The sequence below is a fragment of the Sceloporus undulatus genome, chromosome 3 (genome assembly GCF_019175285.1).
Source record: "Sceloporus undulatus isolate JIND9_A2432 ecotype Alabama chromosome 3, SceUnd_v1.1, whole genome shotgun sequence".
Taxonomy (NCBI): Eukaryota; Metazoa; Chordata; class Lepidosauria; order Squamata; family Phrynosomatidae; genus Sceloporus; species Sceloporus undulatus.
Genome location: NC_056524.1, coordinates 169,195,732 through 169,212,893, shown reverse-complemented (window position 1 = coordinate 169,212,893; position 17,162 = coordinate 169,195,732). Strand labels below are relative to the sequence as shown.

General features: G+C 36.5%; 1 protein-coding gene across 3 annotated transcripts in view; it reads right to left on the bottom strand.

Annotated features, from left to right (window-relative positions):
- Positions 1-3,838: 3,838 nt before the first annotated feature.
- The window catches only part of TET1 (tet methylcytosine dioxygenase 1), a 646,721-nt gene continuing 633,397 nt past the window's right edge, over positions 3,839-17,162 (bottom strand). For all 3 annotated transcript variants that reach the window (XM_042459332.1, XM_042459333.1, XM_042459335.1), the window contains exon 11: positions 3,839-15,810. In XM_042459332.1, coding sequence (XP_042315266.1) covers positions 14,678-15,810 — 1,133 coding nt within the window. In that variant the 3' untranslated portion in view covers positions 3,839-14,677. The remainder of the gene's footprint in view (positions 15,811-17,162) is intronic.

Below are 17,162 nucleotides of genomic sequence, written 5' to 3'. Positions count from 1 at the left end.
TAATACATAAAAGCTATAAGAATTTGTCTTAGATGATGAGAAAATATTGAAATAGTCAAAAGAGTTCCCATAGCTCGGATCAAGAATGGTTTGGAATGGAAACTGCAGTCAAGAAATGAGAAGAGGAATGGGAAGGACGGCTATGAATGAACTGGACAAGATGGTAAAGTGCAAAGATATAACTCTGAACACCAAAGCGAGGATCGTCCAAGCCACTGTATTCTCCATTGCTATGTGTGGATGTGAGACCTGGGCAATAAAGAAAGTGGACAGGAGGAAAATCACTCCTTTGGGACGTGGTGCTGGAGAAGAGTGCTGAGGATAAATACCATGGATGGCCAAGAAGACAAATAAATGGGTTCTAGAACAGATGAAGCCAGAACTCTCTCTGGAAGCCAAGATGACTAAATTGAGGCTATTGTGCTTTGGCCACATCATGAAGAAAAATGAATCATTAGAAAAGACAGTAACACTAGGAAAGGTGGAGGGCAGTAGAAAGAGAGTAGAGTAAGACTACACACCAGATGGATAGACTCCACTACGGAGGTCACGGAACTGAGTCTACAGTTCCTGAACAGGGCAATTCAGGACAGGGGTCTTGCTAGATGACCACACTATCTTCTTATAGTGCTGCTGCTCCACTTTAACTGCTCTGGCCACCTCCTGTTGCATTCTGGGATTTGCAGTTTAAGGAGGGGCATTTAGAATTCTCAGCTAGAGAGCTCTTAGGCCTCACTGAACTACAAACCCCAGAATGCAACAGTAGGCAGCCAGCGCAGTAAAAGTGGAATAGCAGCACTATAAGAAGGCAAGTGCGGTAATATGGTTGGAGATGTCTCCTCCACTTCCATTTAAAGTAATCGGATGTACTTTGGGTTTATAATATTCTGATGCTCTCTATGTTTTTGGTTTTAAAAACTAAATCAGCCCCTATGCCAGGATCCAATAGTGTGCTTCTAGTGGATTACACTACTTCTATCAATGAAAGATTGATTTATTTAGGTAACGAAGTGCGTGCGCATGCCTTCAAATCACCTGTCAACTTATGGCAACCCCATGAATTTTTTAATAGGATTTTTCTTAGGCAAGGAATAGTCAGAGGTGAATCTTGATTTAATAATTCATAAAGGAAAAGAACTAGAGGAAAATGAAAGCATGAAAGGAATAACTAGCAACATGTATAAAATATTAATGGAGAATAAAAGAAAAGAAATAAACCAAAATATTTGGAAAGAGACATGGGAAGAAGAATTAGGATGTAAATTTTGTGAAGATCAATGGAATTCAAAATATTGCTGGAGAGGATGTAATGAAGTGGGATCATATATACATATGTGGTGGCAATGTCAATATGTAAAAAAAAATGGGAAACAGTAAATTAGAAAATATTATGGATGTAAGAATATATAGAAAACCAAATATAGTATTGTTATCAATGGAAAAAAGAAGAAAGAAATCTTGCAACAAATTTGCTTACAGCAGTGAGATTAATTATAGCAAGAAGCTGGAAATCGAAAATAAATGTGGAACTGGATGATTGGTATAAAGAAGTCTGGCAAATAGTGATTAATGATAAACTAACATGTAAATTGAAAGTGAAGAAAGGATTATGGAAAAGAAATGATTTTGATGAAACATGGGGGAAATTATTGAAAAAGTATTAAGAAAAGAAGATGGAAAATTACTTTCGCGAGATGAATTAAAATTTTGTTGGAGTATATGGATGGGAATGGCTCCGAGGAAGAGGTGCACTGAGGTGATATTTCGTATAAAGTAAGTAAAGTGTTAAAGCATATATTTGTATGAAGAAAGCGTAATAATTTGTATTGTAAAATTTAAAAATATTAATAAAAACATTTTTTAAAAAGGTGCTTTTGCCAGTTCCTTCCTATGAAATATAGCCTACAGCACCTGGTATTCATTGCAGGTCTCCCATAAAAGCACTAACCAGAGGCAACTCTGCTCAGTTTCCAAGATCACTTGGGATCTGATGTTTGTAGGGGTCTTTGGCTAGCCCTGTTTAGAAGTAGAACGCATACAAGAGTCTGTGCTCTCTTGATGGGATAGGAAAGCTTTGGGTACTGGGAAATGTCACGACAAAGTTTCACACTATTATGGATAGCATACTAGGCACAGGAGCACAGAGGTTGGAAACAATGCATTAAAAATAGGGCTGCTGCTCAACAATGATTTTAGAATTTAATTTAATATTTAAATGCTAATATTGTTTTCTGAATAACATTTTTTACACTTCTCAGCATTTTTTATTAATTGCAGGTCATTTTAGCACTTTAAAGTGTTGTTTTTTAAACGGGGGTGTCAAAATGTGCTCTAGAAAAATAAAGTTATTTTGAGAAGAGAAATACAAAAGAAAAATTAAAACAACCGAGTGCAAAATAGAAGTATAAAATTTATTTGAAACCATCCACAATGTTCTGTGTTATCAGGAATGATACACTTTGTAATAATTTTTTTTGGAAAAAAATCATGACAAAAACTTAAAATATATTTTCAATGACAGTAAATTTATCTCGCCTTTTTAGGACTTTTTTTTTTTTAAAGGAACATTTAAGGTTTAAACAGATATGACACATACAAGGAAAAAAAAAACAGAACAGACCATCTTCACAACAACAATCTTTACATGTATGTTTCAATACAATTTCAACGCATCTTGCTACATAAACAAGAAATCATGTACAACAACTGCTGTGCACCAAAAAGAGTAGCTTAGTAAGATCTTTCAAGTAACATGCAGTCAAAACTCACAAGTCTTCAAGTACTGCTGGTAAGCGTTCCCTTGTCTGCAGAGAATTTCAAATGAAGTAGCTTTAAATTTTTCCTGTAAGTATTGTGAAATAGTGAAGTGCTTTCCGCTCATTGATTAGTAACTGAAAATAATGGTAAATGGTAAAAAATATATTTGTCTTTTAATGTTTCCACCATCGAATCCTCTAAATACAGTAGATTAATAGGAAAACCCCACCAAAATCGAAGTTACATGTTGAAAAATAAATATTGTATGCACCCCAGGTTTTTAAAAAACAAAACAAAACACACACACCACACAAAGAAAGAGTACTGGGACTATTAGTCAACAACAGAGCTCAAGTTTCTCCTGCTTTAGCATAACATATTTTCCTATTGTCTTTTTTTTAAGCTACAGAAACTGAATTTACGGAACATGTTGGGATAGCATCACCTTTTGGACATAATCCAGTGAAGGTTAGTCAAAGGTACATCCAAGTGAAATTGGAGGGACATGCAGAATGACCCTATGCATTTTTACTCAGAAGAAAGTTTTTCTTGGGTTCTGTGAGCATAATGAAATCACATTCCTCCTAAATACTAGAGCAATACTTTTATGACACCAACTAAAATGTCACACAGTAGCTGTAAACTTTGCTGTTTCCCTAGATTACAAGCAAAGGAAGTGAGAAGAAGGGCAGAAAAGGCTGGCAGGCATAGAAGTTATGGAGTTGCAGCCTGAAGATGTAACTGGAGGTGGAGGTAGCATGCACGTGAACGTTAATCTAGTCGGTGCAGTGATGGGTTCAGGTTGAACCTAAGGAGTTTATCAGACAAGAGAAATTGGAAGTATAATCCAATGGCAATACGAACGCAGTCATGAGGTTTAACATTATTGCGTGATAGACTACCACACACAATTTCTGGCAATGGGTAGTCAGTCCAAACGCAATCATGGGGTTTCACGTTATTGCGTGATAAGACTACCACATGCAATTTCGGGCAATGGCAAGTTAATTTTAGGTAATGGGAAGTCAGTTTGAATGCAATTCGAATTCATGTAAATTCGCTGAACTAGCAAATTCACGTGAATGCGTTCTGGCCCCACTTTCTTTTCATTCGAAATTAAGAGAAATTCCTCCCGTGTGATAAACTCCTAAGACTATACTTCAGAAAACTGGGATGAACAAATAAAAATAAAAAGGTGACCCCTTACTTCTGAGGGCAAAACTCTTGTTAATATATACAGACAAATACCTGGGGGAAAGCCACACCAAACACAACGTGGTTTAATCCTAATTCGATGCCCCGCCTTTTTTGATGATGCCAAGATTGCAATTGTATTTAAAGTTACATAAGCCCCACTAAACCAAGTAGTATTTACTTCTGAGTAAACATGCTCTGGACCAGATTGCATAGCTGCATTCCAAGACACCTTACTTGTGAATAACTCCTGTAAAATTCATTAACGTTCCTAGGATTGGCTGTAAGTCATAACTCTTGCTAGGTTGCTCCCTTGTTTTCTGATCACCATGGCCATTATCCAGTAAATTTCTTGATGCACTGAACTGCAGTTCTTCCCCAACACTTCTAGGCACATCATTAGTTTAGTTCACACCTCACACACATGTAGAATAGTATTCTACTTCTCAAACTGAAGATGAAAAACAAATGGTTCTTAAAAACCTGGAACTATAAGGTCTTAAAACATCTAATATCAAAATCTTCTGTAACTACTGTGAATACTAGATTTGTTATATTTTACAAAGCATTTCTAATGTATCTGGCTTTGAAATCTTGGGGAATAGCTAAATTCAGCAGTGAAGGACACAATACACAGAACCTCAAAGCTGCCAGGCTTGCTAGAACTACAAAATGGCATTCACAAAAGCAAGGACAACTCCTGCCATGAGTTAAGCATGTATTAAATATGCACATTATATATAGCTGGAATCCTATTATCTGAATTGCCTGATGCGTGTCTCTGTAAATTACACTGTACCAGTGTAATCTAACCTTCCTTCCTTTTTAAAAAGAGCTCAGATTACCCTAAATTTGAGGTGCCCCCCCTCAACTACATCACTACAATTTTTAATTCTAATTTATTTTTTAGCAATGTAATATTTGCTAAGGTGAAACTTCTACTGACAACAGGAAGAGTTGATCAATTTCACAACTACTATTCATAATGTATGTGACTGCATATAGAAACAGTTGTGTGAATGGCTATTCTGTTATGTGAATGATTGTTGGATCCAGTTTGCTCATAGGCAATTCTGTAGACAGTGACTTCTCAGAATCCAACCACTGAACTAGTATGTAAAGTAGCTTTGTTCAAAAAATCAATTCTCCCCAATTTTTGAATATGTACACCAGGAATGAGAAATGCATGGTTGTCCACAAATGGGTGAACTGGAAATCTCATCAGCCCTAGCCATCATAGCCAGTAGTGCGAGCTCACGGAGCCTGCTGTTCAAGAACTCCTGGAGGGTCATACATATGCCATCCCTAAGGTATACAGTTCTAGAGTAACTTTTCAACTGCAAAGTTTATTTATCAGAACTACAGGCTTGGGTCAATCATTCTTTTGCTGCCTAGCACCACTACATTCACATGTCAGTCCTACAGAGATCTGTGAACATACACCACCCACTACAACTATTAGGCTCAAGAGCAATCACTCTGTAATTAGTATGAAAGAGTTACTACAAATATATTTCCATTTACTGTAATAGGGAGTGGAACTGGATAAAAATTCTATGCTATCTCAAAAGATCAAAGAGCACAGATCATAAAAACCATTATTTGTAAAACATCTGTTAGATTAAACATTGCCCAGATGCAGAAATTATCCACAGTCTACCACATTCTATCAATATCATGGCTTGGATAACCATCGCATGATACAAATCAGTAACCACATTCCTTCTGTCGGCAAAGTAGCGTAGGATATGTCTATAAACTCCAAAACTACATCCACCTGAGCTAAATTTTGATTTCTAATTTCCAAAGCTAAAGACAAATATAATGGTACGATCTTACTGGTCTGTATATGGTTAAAAAAAAAGTGGAGGAACATAAGAAAAATAATCCTTTATAGATTGCACAATTGACTTTTTTGGTTTCCTTTTATAATAAGGCTTTCTGTACTTCCCTCCAGCACTGAAGGTGCAAATCTTCACACTGAACATAACTTATCAACTCAAATCTCTTGTTATTAAGTAGGAATGCTACACATTTCTACTATAGTGCCTGTTTACCCTGCAAGATGGATATAAAGGACTGGTGAAAATCTGCCTCAGTTTTCAACACCTAAGAAGTTGTAATAAAATGTTGTTCATTACATCTGACACCACTTTTTTCATGCAGCAACACTATTTCAGATAATCATAAAACCAAGACTACATTTACAACAGCACCATTTTTGTATGTGTTGAATCATGTTAATTAAATGCACTGGCAGCACTTGATTGCTTACTCTTAAAAAAGGGTTAAGATAGATATGTGCCAATTGTACAGCTCCATTTAAACTTTTAGAAAAATACAGAGCAGAGGGAGGAATTGTGTGGCCCTCCAGATGTTGCTGGACTGCAAGTCTCACCATCTGTTAAAGTTGGTTATGCTGGCTAAGGCTGTTGCAAGTTGCTGTTCACCAACATCTGGAGGCCTCATTATTCCCACCCCAGATCTTTAGAGTGAAAACTGTGTAGTATTGCTTATTGCTAGCCAACATTCCACTTTTTTCAATGGATGTGGCAGACAACTGCCTGATTTTGTGAAAGAACTTCCAAGAGTCATTTTTTTTAGCTATAGCACCATCTAACCACTATACAGTATTAGCTGCATTATAAAAAATTATGAGGAAGCAATGTTTTTTTAAAATAAGGTTTATTTTAAAATTATGTGAGGGAGTACAACAAACTCGAACTCCCTGATTTACATGTGGCTAAATACAACATTACGTATCTGATTCATTAGATGAAAGCAGGGCCATGATATATTTTACTATCCACTAATTCTATAACGTGGGAAGTTGCCCTCATGTTGTTTCCCTTTTGTAACTTTTATTCACTTTGCCTTACTCATTCAGTGTTTACTTCTCAAGTTCCTTGCACTCAGGATTCTGCCTAAATTATGGGAGACCTTAGATGTACATATGTTTTTTAAAAATCCCCATGTAGGAAGTATAACACTGTGACCATTTTACAACAGATGTCTCTTAAGCTGTATGTCACAATTACTGGAAGAAGAATAGAGATCAGAGCTATTCTTTGAGACTATGACTTCCCAAATCACTAGCCAACTTGACCACTGGCTAGACTTTTGATATACCGGTACATGACCACTGGCCATGCTGGTTAAGAGATTTCTGAGGCTGTAGTTTACAAAAGCATTTCTAAGCCACACTTAGAAAAAAAGGAATGATCTAATAGTAAACCCTAACTAGAGGAGGACAATTGTTATTGGACACAATGAATAGGTTTTTTTAAATATAGTGCCACACTCATTGATGGTAGCATTGGATTCTATGGGTTTTATCTAACCAGTCCCTCTTGCCAATGAAGCCTTCCAGAGCAGCATTCAGGGCACGATGTGTGTACATGTGTGTGTATGCATACATAAAGTCCAAACTGGATTTCACCCTGTGATTTGAATATGGATTCAAATAAAGTTTTAACTATCCCTGTGCTAGTTAACCAGCACCATATCAATATGCCGAGTAAATGACTGGTAATATTTAAAGAAATTATTCAGTTTAATTATAAACTAAAAGTATAATGGTCTCTAATAATACAATGTTATGCTAAGACATAAGAATTATTTATCTAGTCTACACAATGGGGAAAAAGAAATGCTGGAATATTCAAACATTGGAAGCCATGCAGATAAACAAACATTAAAATATTGGCCCTGCTGCAAACAGTACTAATTATGTTTTAGTCCCAATGAAACCAATATCATGATTAAGACCTATTAATTTCAATGGGATTTAAGCATAATTAACTTTTCCTAACTGGGGTCATGGAAATCAGCCTAATTCACAGAATAGATAACATGTAGTATCTATAGTTAGTTAAAACTGCTATGAGTTGCCTGAATATTAATGTATAACTTTATAATGCTCCTGCAGGATATGAGAATAATATTTAAGACCCTCATGAGTTGTTCCTAGGGCAGGGGTTAGAAAGGGGGAAAAGATCTAAGGTTGACTCTCAACATTCCAGGAATGTATGCTATTTTTCATAACATTCAGGTGAATTTTGTCATTTTAAGAAAGCTGGTCCTACAAAGTTCCCATTTCTTTCATTACTGTATGATGCACAGATAATGTCCAAATGGAAAGTTTATAGCACATCATGACTATATAAAACTGTGGTGTTTTGAAAAACATAATGAAGTGCAACTGGAACTTTCCAGTCTGAACTAGTGAAGGATACAACACAGAGACTTCATGCACACCCGCACTTATCCAAATGAAAACAAAATGCCTACAGTCCACTTACATTTCACAGAACTCTGTCAACTGAACTAGGAACGTGGACACTAACAAGATGCCCTCTCTTAGAAGACCAAAATGAATAATATGCCAGAAGCAGATCTGAAAGCATCAATGAGTATTTGTTATGGCAGATTAAGAAAAATAACATATTAATATATGTATGTATGTATGTATGTAGCCCTAAATCCAACTCTAGATGGAGTAGACCTACTGGAATCAATTGCTGAATGGTAAGTCAGCACTTACATAGATTCCATTAATTCAATGGATCTACTGTATTTGGGATTAACAATTTCTTTTAGGTTATGTGTATTCCTATCATTTTTAATCACTAACTCCTGAACCAGACAGACTAGAAAGATACCACTGAAAGCAATAGGACATTTTAGACCAAACTGCTTTGAAAGGAATTTGTGTTGCTGCAGCAGTTGGAGGATTTTGCTGCTTGTCACAACCCAGAGTCATTATTACAAGACAACAGTAGCATTACTAGCTTCTGTAGCTATAGGCTCATTCACAAATTACACTGATTTCTATGTAAAAAGTATACATATTGTGAAATTACAATAAATAGCACACAATTGTATATACAGTAAGTAGTTGCCAATTCTCAGTTTTCATGTATGCTTGTTCATATTTGCTCTCCAAACGGCAGTTACATCAGATAATTTAAAGCACAATTTGCTACATTGCTTATTAGGCAGCAATGCCATTTTACACATTAATTCTAAAGTAATTAAAACATAGAAGAGAAATTGGAACAGAAACATTTCTCATAATTTCAATAGTATATTTTAAATGTTTTGGTTAAAGACTGTACGTAATTAAATTTTATATGCTGCTAAAAATAGTAATATAATCCCCTTAAACTTGTTATGTGGAAACATACCTCAAGGAAATTAACGGAACCATCTACAATCAGTTGGACTTGCAAATAATGGATCAGGCTGCCAATACATCTCCCATTTAGCACTGTCATTTTAAAACTTGCTTTCTTTTTAAAACAGAATACATTTTTCTTATAGGAGCTCTGTGAAAATTCTGTAGCAGACAAAAAACTGTTTAAAGATACTGGCCTAAATCTAATTGGTATTCCCATTTAGACTCACTGAATCAAATGCAGAATGGTAAGTCAACATTTATGTACCTTCCACTGAATCAAGGGGGTCTACTTCTGTAGCGACTAGCAATTGGATATAAGCCAATATAATTAGATATGCCTCTTCTGATCCTTCAGCATTTGGTGATGCTTAATTAATTGGTTTCAAGATTTAAAATTCATATAAGGGGGCCAGTATTTATAGAGAAAATCAAAATAAATTCAGTTCACAACTGCTGTGTTTGTTACAAAGGTGTGCTCCTCAAACATGTTAACAGAGGAATCCCTGTACATGCCTACTGAAAAGTAAACTCCAATGATTTCAATCAGAGGTAATTATGCTTAAGAGATACAATTGAAATTTACAATGGAACAGAAATACTCCCATTACACAGATATTAAAAACCTGTTGCTGGGGAAAATTCACTCTTGCACTAAATAAAATTATGCAGGTATGGTAATTTCTCTGCTGATCTTTTCTTTGAAGTCCTCTTTCTACAGAACAATTATCATAAAGAGTGAATCGGCAGCTATAAAAAACCTTTCCACATATGAGTAACTGAAGGAATTTGAAGTCCAACTTACTGTATAGACAGCTGTTATTTTTTAACTCTCAGGCTCACAAAATATATACAGATTTTAAAATGGAAGTCTAAGGCACACAAAAATACCATAACAATTTACTGTATATAGATACTCAAGAAGCAGAAAACTGCTGATACAAAATGATGGTGTAATATCGACCTCTAGTTTATTTACAATCCCTACAAACTCCTCTGTTTGAGCTAACTGAAATTTTTGAACTATGGAAAATGCAGCATGTGAGTAGGTGTTTTTTTAAGTAGAACATGTTGACATCTTCCTCCCATATGTTTTATTAGGATGTTATAAGTGATTGATTTAATCAGCTGTTTGATAAAGACCGTAGAAACGGTCTCAATGGTATTGGATTGTGACTGACAGTTAGGTAAGCGAGTGTAATAAAATATTTTCACCCATAATTCTAAGTTTTGATGACATAAGATTCCTCAAGAGTCTGTAGGATCACACTCAGAAACACAAATCAAAGTAAACAGGATTACTCCCCATAGAAATCTGGTTACATACCATTGATTTCAATGATACTTAAAGGATTAACATACAGTGAGATAGGTAGGCAAACAAAAACTGTTTTTTGCTTGTTCAGCTGTTTGAGTGGGGTGGGGGGGTGAAGGTCTACTTAATGGGTTGGATATATAGCACCAGTCGTGAATATAGCACCAGGTTACATACATATATTAGCTCCTGAAAGGCACAGGGCCAATTGTCTCTAACTGTTCAGACTACAGATGGGGAAATCTAGCAGTTTCACTTTCTTGTGCATTCAATTTTTTTTTAACATCAAGGTTATGAAAAATGTGTGAATTTCAGTAAATTCTTAAAAAATCAATTACAATGAAATCACCTCTCATTTGCAACAGCCAAATTCAAAAGGTACAGTTATTCCTAGCAAGGTAAGGATAATATTGTGCCTGTCTGCCATACAGGGACTGAAGATGAAGCCTCTAAGAAAAAAGAACTGGCAATCCTAATCTAGTCTGAACATGACTGAATACATATGGATTCAAACCTAGACTTTTAAGAGCCTATGGTCTTGACCTAAATAAGCAAATCTTTCTATTTTTGTTCCTCCCAAGTTCTTTTTTTTTAATTAAAAAAAAAACAAGTTTATCTCATCTCAGGAAATGTGAGTTATTGTAAACTCTTGTAAAAAAATGAACTGAAATTAGGTTCTCATCCATTCCTTATTCATGTCAAAGCTTGGAAAAGTTACTCTGGGGGACTATGACTCCTGGATTCCCACAAACACACACTAATACTGAGTGATTCGGTTTTGCACCATTCTTTTTGAACCACCCTGTATGTCCACTAGTCATGCTGGCTGGGGAATTCTGGGAACTGTAAGCCAACTCTTCCAAGCTCTGATCCAGATCCCATCCTTACTCTTTACTTTGCCCAACATGTTATCTCTAGAGCATGAGGAACTCTACATACAGGAATGCAGCCTCTTGTGGGGTTCTCCCAAAGCCTGGATTGGAGGCAAAGAAGCTCCAGGCAAGACAAGTTTGCCATTGGCATTTCTACACAACAAAAATCAATCGACCCCTCTGAGTAAACTAAAGAATTCACATATTTCGACTCCCTCTCCAACCAAAGCATTTTCAGGTTCAACACACGACTGTGTTGGACATCTTCAAAAAAGAGAGTAAAATAAAAGCACCTTGTCTAGGTTTTGCAAAAGAGCAGATCTAGACATTATTAATTACAGCACCACTACAATATAATATCAAGTATGTTATTAATAAAATGACAGTGTCTTGTTTACAGCTGTGGAATTTACCACAGGGGGCATTTACCTTATGGATGACAACTAATGTTCATATAAATGATGTTAATTCAGAGTGCAGTGACCATGAATCCGGTATCTCCTGCATATTGAAATGCATAATTCTTATCAACACTGGTACTGGGTCTATGTTTGGTTTGTTCACCAAGAAAAAGAAGAGGAGAAAAGTAGAACCCTACAATATTTCAGGGTCTGTTTATCGTTCCCTGATGTTTAGAATGCTACTATCCAGACAAGGTAAATTGGTTAATGTAATATTTGAAATTACAGTCTGATCTACACAATCTGCTTTTTCTGTGGCAGACTGTTATACATATTTCTCCCATAACCCTCACAGCCGAATTTACATCAGTCTCCCACTGCCCTTTTATTCAAATGGGTCTAATCAGTCCCATCTCTCTTTAACTCTTTAACTTAACTAATATGGCACCACAGATGCTTCCAGATCATTCACTTGGCCATGGGACTCAAACACTTAAATCTGTTAGTATCCCCACCTGCATTCACATTATCAGGGTAGCTAAAACTGAAGGCATCTAGTCAACTAAAAATCTGATGCTGTTGTCTAGGAATATAGACTCCTTCCTTCCATGAGACCTGTCAGTGTCCACTTAAAAATTTGAAGTATTTTTCTATCAGCTTCTCATTATACAACAGCATCAGGGAGAGATGCTATTCATGTACATACTAGTGTATGATTTCAGATGTTAAGATACGTGTTAAGACTGATGCTAAAGCTTGTGGTTGCTGAATCATTCAGAATTAAGTGGCCACCTGAGAGAAAGTGGGTAGTCATGGCAAAGTGGGAGGACACCACTCTGTGTGCCATACATCTTGCCCTACGCCTCCTAAACTAATCTGCTATCCAGAGCTCAAGTGGAGTATCTTGTCCTACCACCAGTATTGAAGCAAGGTTCAACTATCTGTAGACTGAAAGGGAGGGTACCACCGCATCCTTCACCACAGACAAGCAGAACATCTTGGAGCCAGTTCTGTTTGCTATGGTTATGCCTGTTCAGTTTTTCTCCTCCAAAGCATTTGATCAAAAACCTGTGCAACCTTTATATGGAATTTGGAAATTTACCTTTTTTAAACTACAGTTATAGAAATCCCTCAGTTTGCACTCAGTGGCGAGATTGGCATAGGGATTTCTGAGAGTTCTAAGTCACAAAAGCAAATCTTTCCAGCTCCTGAAGGGAGATAGCAAACTCTGGCACAAACTACAAATTGGAAGTTAGTTTGTAGGATGAAATGTCCACAGTTTGCTAGTCTGAGTGAACTGGTACCTTCAAAACAGCTCATAAAGACTATATCTGCAATTCTTGGGGAAGTAATGCATCAATCAAACATTTAAGGAAAAAAGATGACCATAATTCACAAGTTATGATGCACATTTAGAGACACAACACAATATGAACCTCTGCCTATTGATATTTCTTGTTTTTTTTACTGGAGATATCTGGGATTAAATATGGGACTTTCTGCATGTTCTAGTCCCTTCTATGTACAACATTTTGTGGAACTAATGCCTTAGAAAGCTACTTGGATGATACTGTCTCTCTTTTTACATGAAATGGGAAAATTATACAATAAGGCTGCAATCCTATGTTAACTTACTTGGGAACAAGCTCCAGAGAACACAGTGGGACTTTGTTTTGAGTAAACATGCATAAGAATGGGCTGCATGCTAATAAACCCTTTCTTGAATTGACAACAGTTGATGAACACTCTAGAAGTTTTAATGAACTCAAATAGAGCACAAAAACAGCTGATACTGGAAGTCTCTCTTTTAAAATCCAGAATATTAATAAGGCAGCTCTAGAGGCAGGCAGTTTCAGATGCCATAACAATTCTACCCCTGAGGCTCTAGGAAAATTTGGTTTCCGTATGTAGCTTTCAATGCTCCACATGGAGAGACAGACATAGAAAGAGATTGGTGTACAGTACTAATTGCTCAAATAAACAATAGCAAATTATTTCTTGCAACAAAATACCATAGCGATACAGATATGGACAAAATGCTTCCTAATTTATATTTGTACATATTGAACTGTCTGCATTTATTAGCCTTTTGTTTAAAAAAAAACCCAAAAATTTCACTGAGGAAAAGAGGGGGGGGGGAGCCTAAAAACCAAGTATCTTTAACATATATGAACTGTTGTTGTAGCAATATGGAACTCTACACAGTAAGAAAAAAATAAACTTCTTGGTAGAGAATGCACAAACCTTAGACAAATGTTATCCTTATACTATTTCAAGTTAACTTTAAAAATAGAAAGTGCTTTTTAATATATCTATTTACAGCTTACAACCTCCAACCACCACTAGTGATATTGTTTGTATGTGGATCTGTGTGGTTCTCTCTCGCATACAAACTATACATATATGAAAAATCTATACACAGATAAAATCATCATTGGTTCTTTAACCTCAAGTTGGGCTTCACTGACTGGAAGCTGTTGGAGCAATGGCACCATGAAGAAATAAAACCAGCTTATCTTTAACTGTTTAATGTAATTAAGCACCAAGAGCTGTGTATAGCTAATACTGTCTAACTTGATTTTACATCTTAATAAGGTGATATCTGTTAAAATCGTTATAAAAAGCCCATCTGTAGTAAACAGACGATTCAAAGCACCAAAGTATAAATCCTGAAAAGGTAATAAACTGAATAATTCAATTAGGGTTAATAACCTAGTCAAAATCATTTAACTATACAATACACTTTTTTTTTTGCTTAAAATGTGCTTCAGAATCACCAGATGTTAAAATATACAAAGTCACAGTTTAAGAAAAAAAAATCATTATTTTTTAAACCTCAGCCTTCAAAATGGTTGAGATGAAGAAAGAGTAAACCATAGAAGACTTTGTTCTTTGACAGCACCTTTAGGAATTATTGTGTAACACTGCTCCAAGGCAAAAGTTGTAGAGTTGCTATAAAAACTTATGCCCAATGGTTATACGGCCCTGCAACCCGTGTGAGGGCGTAAGTAGACACTGTTATGATGTTATCATGAGTTACAGTTAATGCTCGACGGGATGGGATTTGGTTGAATTCATTGTCTTCACAGAAAATCTCTCTAGAGGCATTGGACTGCTGGGCACTTCTGCCACTTGTTTGGAGCTTGATATTTTCAGTGGTCAATTTTTCTGCTTCTTTCTCTTTTGCCTTCTCAGCCATTTTTGCCTCCCACAGCGCTATTCCATGTTTTGGTTCATTCAAGTTTTTGTGTTGGTAGAAGACTAAAGAGATCCGTGTGGGATGATTCCTATTTGGCTTTTTAATAGGAGTTGTAGCATGTAGTTCACGGCGTGCACATTCAATTAGGATGGAGCCATGTGATGGTGCTACAGCTACGCCACCAATGTCATTATCCAAAAAGTTATGCTCACTGTCTGACCACATTTCTTCCGCTTTTTCTTCAGAATCTGTACATTTTAGGAGCTCAGTATTTGGCTGTGTATCCACAACTGCAGAATCATAATTTGGGCTTTGGGTGAAACCATCTTTCTGCATTGGATGGTCCTGGGAAGAATTAATTTCATTTCGGACTATATTTTCTGAAGCATTCAACAGCGATAATGACTCACAAGAATTACCCAACTGTGAGACAGGAGAGTTTTCTAACTTAATTTCACAATTTGGCTTGTCGACTACTTTTTGTTCAAGTGTGTGGGGCAGATTCTCTGTGTTGGATGTGGATTTTGAAACAGCAATGTCTTTTAGACCTGGGGGCAGGTCATTCTTCTTCTCATCCAATGAAATTCCAGTATGATCACTAGTGGACACATCAAGGTTCTTACCTTTGGGTGCCATATGAGGTTTGTTACTGCTGCACTGCAAATACCCGTAGGGAATCGAAAAATCTTGTTGACTGTTAGTCAATGGCATTATACCACCAGCTGTGTGAGTTAATGGAGAACAAGGGGGTAAACTATCCAGCTTTAAAGGTGAGGAAGGAGCATATTGCTTTAATACACAGCAATTTTTAGTAGTGTCTGAAGTATGTTTTATGGCTGAAAGATGATCATCAAACTCCACTTTTGTTCCAGCTTGCAATGTATTAGTTTTGTTCCCTAAGGGGGGGAAAACATTACAATGTTTCAAATTTATTTGTCCATATTGAATTTCTACTTAAGAATGGCATTATTTCTAAATTGCCATAACATTTTAAAAATGATATCCCTCTTAACTGTCAAAGATATATAAAAAAATAGTGTTCCTTCGTGAAAAGTAGGATCCTCAAAATTCTAATAAGATCTTATAGGTTGTATACAAGTGCTAAATGTAAACAAATGATTTTTTCCGGCTTAAGCCAATTCCGCATGTTTAGTGAAAATAACTAATAAATAACTAATATATAAATAAACAATAAATGCATGATAAACCCATAACCTTAAACCCAAGCATTTATAAAACTCGGTAACACTTGTCTGATTTTTAAACCTCAACAAGTACAAGAATAACAAAAAATAATTTAATGGGGATGATAAACAAGGCATATGATATACAGTTGACCATTGACATTCACGGTGGTTAGGGGCACAAGACCCCCATGAAAGTCAAACTTCATGAATAAAGGAGGGGGGGAGAGCAGACCCCCATCTCCCTTCCGAAGCCTCAAACAGCTCTAGCAAGCTCTCTGAGGCGCTGGAAGGACAGGGGAGCCCACATTCACAGCTCTCTCCCTCCCTTCCTCCGAGGAGATCTCTGAAGCCTTTGAATGGAAGGAAGAACCTTCCCAAGACAAGAGAGCTGTTATTTCCCAGGCAGTTCCCTGTCCTGGAAAAGGGTGGGGGATTATCTCCATCCTGGAAAGGACCCTTCCCAGCTTCTCCTTCCTGGGCGTGAATAATCGAAACCACGAGTGTCAAAGCCGCAAATGTTGAGGGACGACTGTTAGGAAACCCAGAAATGATAGTGCCCATGTTCAGATGACTTACAGTATGTGTCACATGTGCAAGTCTTGCTGCTAGAATTGGGATAACAGGAACATACAATATAAACAAAAAGTGGAGACAGTTAAGATGAAGGTGAGAACAGATGACATGTAAAAGGAGGAATAAATCAGTATAATCATAGCCATTAAGATATATGTTTCAACAAAAAAAGTTCTTCCTCTACCTTGAGATTATTTCTCAAATAATCATTATGATATATGTGAAGCTGCAAAGGCACAGGCAAAGACATAAAGAGGCAATCGCCTATCATTACAGAAAAGCAAAAACTGAAGAAGAACATGGTCAAAACTGTGAGCAAGAAATATGAGCTGAACAGCGTGTCAACTGAAGACAACAGATGCAAGAGGAATGTTAGAAGGAAGAGGTTGCATTAAGTATAGATGGCAGGTTACCAAATCTTGGACAAAGTCAACACAGAGTTAAAAGAGGCATGTTTGTTGAGGAAATGTTGAGGGACCTATTCCAAA